General features: G+C 38.9%; 1 protein-coding gene across 7 annotated transcripts in view; it reads right to left on the bottom strand.

Moving 5' to 3' along the window:
* Positions 1 to 6,287, bottom strand: part of phf14 (PHD finger protein 14) — a 127,301-nt gene extending 121,014 nt beyond the window's left edge. For all 7 annotated transcript variants that reach the window (XM_020621423.1, XM_020621422.1, XM_020621424.1 and 4 more), the window contains exons 1-2: positions 6,188 to 6,287; positions 1,748 to 1,858 (exon numbers count right to left, since the gene is read on the bottom strand). In XM_020621423.1, coding sequence (XP_020477079.1) covers positions 1,748 to 1,858; position 6,188 — 112 coding nt within the window. In that variant the 5' untranslated portion in view covers positions 6,189 to 6,287. The remainder of the gene's footprint in view (positions 1 to 1,747; positions 1,859 to 6,187) is intronic.
* Between the last annotated feature and the right edge of the window lie 1,007 nt (positions 6,288 to 7,294).

Genomic DNA, 7,294 nt, shown 5'->3' on the forward strand with positions numbered 1-7,294 from the left:
ATCTTGATGTGAAGAGCCACCCATCTCCATGATGTTTTTCTATAGCCTATTACGTTCCTTCATAGAGTGCTCTCACACGTAAGCGGTTAATTAGGCGCGCCATCATGTGGTCGGACAATATTGCCTTTTAATTATTCTGCCATTGGTGCAATGACAATGTATCTATTTTTTATTATAATTAAAAATTGCAATACCTCGATTTTAAAAAAAATCGCCTTAAAACGTAAATTCGAATTAATCGAAAAAATCGAAAGAATCGCCCAGCCCTACTGGCCAGTGTGTAAATTGTAAATCAAATGTTTTGAAAACCCTTTTTACACCATATTCATTTGGTAACAATACAAAGACAACAAAAGACTGTGTAAAGTACTGTAGTGTAGTGCTTAAAAAAAACACCTGGAGGAACACCTCACAATTACTTAAGTTTACTGGCAGCAGGTCAGCATCATGACTAGGTATAAAAAGAGCATCCTAGAGGAGCTGAGTCTTTTAGAAGTAAGGATGGGGTGAGGCACCGCTCTACGTGGCAAATACCTAAACAATTTAATGTCTCTCAATGTAAAACTGCAAAGATTTTGTGGTTTTCGTCACCTATGATATATATCATCTTTAAAAGCTTCAGAGAATCTGGTATTTTGATTCACTTTGTCCTGCCTGTTTTTCTTGTTGCTTTATTGTTATTTAAGCGTACTTTGATGTATTATGCCTACTTTTTTTTTTATTTGATGCATCCTATTATGCAATTGATGCAACTGTTTGTACTGAACTGTATTTCTATTAAATAAAAAAAAGGCGTAAAAAGAAAAACGTTAGCTACAGAATGGATTTCCTGTAGATTACTTCTTCTATTGCTATTGTAACAGTGTTGTGTTTTTTTCTCAATAGTGACACCTATTGCTTAGGAGAAGACTGCAGTAAATCAAGCATGCCTAAAGCACAAGAATCAATGGTTTTTTTCTCTGTCGACATCATAATTTGCACATGCAACTTTCAATGTGTTGAGGATAGCACCAATTTAAGGCATCTCAGGAGGATCTTAAAACATCCTTCCTTTGTGTTTACAAATCTTCTAATTTACTTTTGTTTGTCCCTGAATTTTGAAATGAAGACCTCATGAGTTGTAGTGTGGCTTTTAAATTTTATTACAAAAATGAATATAATCAATGTTTATTAACATTCTGACTGATATAGCCTCTTATAATAATTTTACTTTAAATTTTGCTCTGGCCTCTTTGTTTGTGTTCAACATAATACCTTATTATCTCAAAGAAATCCTGAAGCAAATGTGTATGTGACACAAAAAGGTCAATTATAATTTTGGCGGGAAAAATATGTTTGGCTGGTGGATTTTTTCATCTCCCAGCCACCTTGGACGGTGAGTCAAAAAGTTAATTTCAGACCTTGACAGGGACTGTATGTTTACTTGGTGTAATTCTGGTTTGAACTAGTGAGTTTTCATTGTTTTTCTGGAGGGTTTTACAGCATGTAGCCCTGAAAAAAATAGACCTGAAGTGTCAAAGTACACTTCAGTTCATGGCTGCACACATAAAGTGCGAGTGATATGCAAGCTGACATGCGGACAGGGTGCACAGCTGGATTCATAGGATCGTATCAGTTGCATGACATGCGCAAGTCAAAAACATGACTGAAACACTTTTGGTATAGACAGGGCATTAGCCAAACACAACAAACAAATAAGCTTTTCCTTCTGCAGTATACATAGCTTATGGCTGTTAGATTTGCTTACCTGAGGCATCTCCCACTTCAAAGTCACTGTCATCTGAGCTGTCATAATCCAAGGCATCTAAGAGAGAGGCAGCAAGTGGTTTCACCTGCCGGCGCTTCAAACTGCGGTCCACTACCACAGGACAGTTGCAGAAAACAGAACATTAGAAAACAAAGTGTGAGTGAGCGTTGAAGTCCACGCAGCAGGATAATAAATTTGGACTTTGTCATGCAGTGACATACGGTACAAAATTACAAAAAGAACCAGGTCTACCTATAAAAATAAGGTAATTGTAGAAAAAGATGACTGAGATGAATTAAATATCAATTCTTTATGTATATGTCTTAACCGAACTAAAATTATGTCCAAGGTTAGACTAAAAATATTAGGTTTGTACAGGTTTCTTTTAGTAGTCAATCAATTTAAACTCTTAACTTAACTCTTTAGTCCATTCATTTTAGTTTAACAATTTAGACTTCAGGTACTGCTGTCATGGTTAAACTATTACTATATTAGCCAACCAGGTATTGGAACACATTCCCCATCTGCATGTACCTATTCTTACTGATAGAGTATGCACTACTGACTGTGATATGCCAGCTGTATTCCATAACAGATAACACTTTGAATCTGCATAAACCACTGGAGTGCCACTCTTACTTTAGTGTCATCTGTTGATTCTTAGTGCTAAAGGTATGGCCCTGCTGCTATACTGACATATGGTACAATACATATACTGTATCACATCATGTTCCACTGACACACAGTCTATGTTTAGGGGCAGCTGTGGCTCAGGAGTGGGTCGTTTCCTAACCGGAGGATTAGCGGTTCGATTCCAGTCAACATGTCAAAGTGTTCTTGAGCAAGACACTGAGTGTCTTGTGTGTGTGAGTGTGTGAGTGCTTGTGCGGGCAAATGGGTAGTGTGGCCAAGTAGTGTGAAAAGCGCTTTGAGTGTGCTGTACAGCGTAGAAAAGCACTATACAAGTACAAGACCATTTACCATGTATGTACCACCCCCTAATGGCATAAACTGGTTTGTAGTAGCATTTGTGCTGCTGTAATATGTTTCTTTATTTCTATGATGTTTGGGCAGTTTTTGTTTTATTGCTATGTGCTCAGTGAGAAATAGCATTACAACACATAGCCTACCACTAACAACTGGGAGAAGAGTGGCATGCTGTTAATATATGATGGTGGTTGTCTGCCACAAATCACAAACCATTTATAAGAGGTCCACAGCAGGAACAGACTATAATCACAAGTGTCATACTTCATTAAGAATTACTATACTACATGTCACTGTAAAGTACTATTTGCCAGTGTAGCCTAAGTGTAGCATGTAGGAAAGAAAAGACCAAAAGACATGGAAGCACAGAAAAGATAAAAGTATAGAAAGTGGGATTATGCTCACACATCTCTTACATGCATGTTTGAAAACATTATTACTATCCCACATGTAAGGGTTTACATTGACTATAGCCCACCAGAGCTGCCATTTGAACATCAGGAGACAGAGCTCTGCTCCGTCTCCTTCAGTATCGCAGCCTTACACTAACCAAAACATAACTCCTTTTCACTGACCTCCATAAATTGCTCTGGTTATCAGACAGCAGCTGGATCAATACATGTCTCCATATTAAGAGAGATTCAGTTTGCAATTTACACGTGGCACAGCAGAGCAAGGTCTCCTGTCAATGCACAGAAAAAGTAGTACACATACTACAGTGTACTCAGTCCAGACTAACCTTTAAGGCAGAGACCCACCAAGCCAACGTGAAAGAACTAGCAGCTTAATACACTGTTGTGTCGCCTTTGTCTGGGCCAGTCGGGTTGAAAAAGTGGCACTTGAACACAACGCACAGACAACAGCTGACTAGCATGTACGTTCTGCACCTGCCTGACAGAAATAACTGTCAGGCAGGTGCAGATTGTTATGTGCTAGTCGGCCGTTGGCTGTCATCTGTGTGGTGTGTCCAAGTGTCACTTTTTCAACCCGACTGGCCCAATGGCAACAGATGACACAACAGTCAACCTACATCTCTGCTAGTTCTTTCACGTCGGCTTTGTGTGTTTCTGCCCTAATCCACCTACATAAATAAGTGGCCTTGGTGTAATCAGCATGAAAGCAGAACTTTCACAGAAGCTGTCATGTGATGACATAACTGATGAGTTTGTAGCAAACAAATGCAGATATGCGCCTCTATGAAACCAACAAAAATGCTGATATAGCTCTTCTTGCTTGAGTTCTGTGTGGCTTGTCTTTGTGACACTGTTATTTATATATTTATAATGAGTCATAAATAACATTAAACAACAATTGTGGGGGATAGGGGCACCATGGGGGCGACAGTGATTCAGTGGATAGAGCAGTCTCTCCCAACTGGAAGGTTGAAGGTTCAAATCTCGGTGTCTGCAGTCCACATGTTGAAGTGTCCTTGGGCAAGACACCGAACCCCCAGGTTGCCCTGATGGCAGCGCATACGCACGCAGCAGAGCGAAGCCCTCGGCTCCAAACAAAATTTTATTGTACATGTCACAATGTTACAATGACAATAAAATAAAGCTTCTTCTTCTTCTTCTTCATAAAGCATTTGTGCCCTGCACCTAGAGGAGCACTAAACTTTCTTTTATACCTAAAACTTTAGTTTCACCTTGTTTCACCCAGGTTTCAGTAATAAAAAACATATCCAGGTCATGTGCACAAATAAGATCATTAAGAATGAAAGTCTTATCATTAAGCGATCGTATGTTCAAGAGAGCAAAGTGAAGCGGGCTTAGCGTATCCTATTTCCTCAGCATACTTGCAACTCTTTCAGCTACCAAAATGTTCAACTCTTCAAGGACATTCATGCTTCTCTTCAGAAGTTTTAAACTTCATAGTTTTGAAATGTTTATCCTTATTTTGAAAATCTTGCCCCATTTCTACTGTACCTGGGAAAATTCTACTTCAGCATACTTTCAGCTCTTTCAGCTGTCAAAATGTTCAATTCTTTAGGACATTCATGCTTGAATATTAAGAAAAGTGTTTTTATTAAGCTTGAAAGTTCATAATTAATCCAGCATTGGAGTTAAGGTATTTTATTTTGAAAATCGTGAGCTTTGGCCCGTTTCAATACCTTTACCGTAAATGTAAGTTTATAGAGTATATAGGCGCACTTCAAATTCTAGCGCGGCTGGCTTAACCACGGAAAACTGAACGGCGGCTGATTTGACCGCAGTCACCAACCGGTTGAAAAAAGCAATAGTTGTAGGTCAGGATCCAGTTTGAATCATGGCAGCCATGCTCCAGGAAGTGCTCCATCCACCTCGATGAATTTAGGCAGGTATTTTTTAGATGATACATGTGTTCCACTGTGCAACACTTTGTGCTCTTCGGAGTTGTAAAGTGCTATATAAATAAAATTTATTATTATTATTACAGTTTATCGGCCTGATTTTGGTTGTGATAATTCTGCTGAGTGAAACCTTGAACAACTCACTGTGCATCAGCTGTTATTCCACGTTATAACGTTTTTTTCTCCCTCCTCGTAAGACGGAGCCCCACCACTAGTGATAAATGGTCTTATATTTGTAATGAAGCACACTCAGATTTTCCATTCACCCATTCGCGGAGACAAACATTCACACACTGAGCAACTCGGGATTCAGTGTCTCGCCCAAGGACACTTAGACATGTGAACTGGAGAAGCCAGGATTTGAACCACCGACCTCACATTTTGCAAACATTTACACAGACGCTTATTGATAAATTAAACACCACAATCATAAAAGTCAAATACGTGTTGAATCGGATTTAACGAAACAACTTCTCTAACACTGAAACTGGGACAAATGTAACGTTAAACTTCACGAACGCGCCTCACGTGCACACTGTACACGTTTAGTATTGGCAAACAGTTAGCAAACAGCGCACAGCTCCAGCAATCCGAAACCTGTGCAATGCTGTTAGCCAAGTCTAGCTCTTTCGGCCACTAGTTAGCCACAACAAACTCATTTGAGCGTAACAAGCTTCAGTGTACACAGTAATCTTGTCACCGTCAAACAACCTATCTAACACATTAACTGCAGCTACGTCACCTCAAATCCCTATATACCAAGCAACACAGCTAATTGTGGCTAACATTAGCTGTTGTCATTCACTTCAACTTATGAGATTGTTATGTAAATCACCGAGTCCCCTTCCCATAGACATAAGTGTGTGGAATAGCATTAAAGGGTGGAATTCCGGTTAGACTGAGAATAACGGGCTAAGCAAAGTACGAAAATGCACGTAAAATTAATAGTATTAGCAACACCAAGTGCTCACAAAGCAAAACTGAGCTAGCTTAGCCGGCTAGCTCCTAATTAGCAGTAGTTCCAGACAGTAAATAGCGTTGTTTAATCGGTGCGCCAGCAAACCAAACTTAACAAAACCATGCTATGTCTTAGAGGAAAACGTAGCATGTAAAGCAGCACTCACTCTGTTCTTCGTTTTACTAGGAACAAGGCAAGTCTCCTTTTAGCAGCATGCTGTGTGGACAATGGAAAACACAGCAGTAACGTACGGTACAAATGCCTGGATGTTGTTGCCATGGGGACAGTTAAAGGTGAAGCCATAGGGCAGTTACCTTCGAAATAAACAGCAAGAAAGGAAATAAAAAAGAGTAGTAAATAAATACCGTTCATAATTTATATAAAATACTATATTTGATTATTTACTTTATTTTACAAAATTAATACTGTATTACTATATCTAATGTATTTCTTTTTATTTTTGGAGACACATTATGTACACCATATGAATTTAGAAAGACAGACCTCACTTACTTTACAAAACTGAGAGCTGAACCTATAACTGTGTCATCAGCTACTGAGTGAAATACAACTGCTCATAAATTTTTAAAAAGCAGCACAAAGTGTCTCAATAAGGTATTATTCCACCACAAGCCTCTAGATCAGCTTCAGTGCTCATTGTCAGAGATTCCCATTTGAATGAAACTTCACTGAAGCAATAATCAATATTCTTCCAAAAGATAGTACTGCATTTGTTGTTTTTAGGAAAAAGGTTATACATGAGATACTAGTATGCATGTATACTCAGTGACTGGAGTATAAGAAATGACCCTCACTACAAAGAGATACAGATTTGCTACTTACATTGTATAGTAATCTGCAGAAAAAAAAACACACAAGGGAGAAGCATTGTTTAAACCACCTCCCTTTTTTCTTAATTTTCCGTTATTTTTTACCTGGTGTTTATAACTGACAACTAATGAAAACCCCAAATTCGGTATCTCAGAAAATTAGAATATTGTGAAAAGGTTCAATATTGAAGACACCTGGTGCCACACTCTAATCAGCTATTTGACTCAAAACACCTGCAAAGGCCTTTAAATGGTCTCTCTGTCTAGTTCTGTAGGCTACACAATCATGGGGAAGACTGCTGACCTGACAGTTGTCCAAAAGACCACCATTGACACCTTGCACAAGGAGGGCAAGACACAAAAGGTCATTGCAGAAGAGGCTGGCTGGTCACAGAGGTCTGTGTCCAAGCACATTAATAGAGAGGCGAAGGGAAGGAAAAGAT

Source organism: Monopterus albus, unplaced genomic scaffold (assembly GCF_001952655.1).
Source record: "Monopterus albus unplaced genomic scaffold, M_albus_1.0 scaffold259.1, whole genome shotgun sequence".
NCBI lineage: Eukaryota > Metazoa > Chordata > Actinopteri > Synbranchiformes > Synbranchidae > Monopterus > Monopterus albus.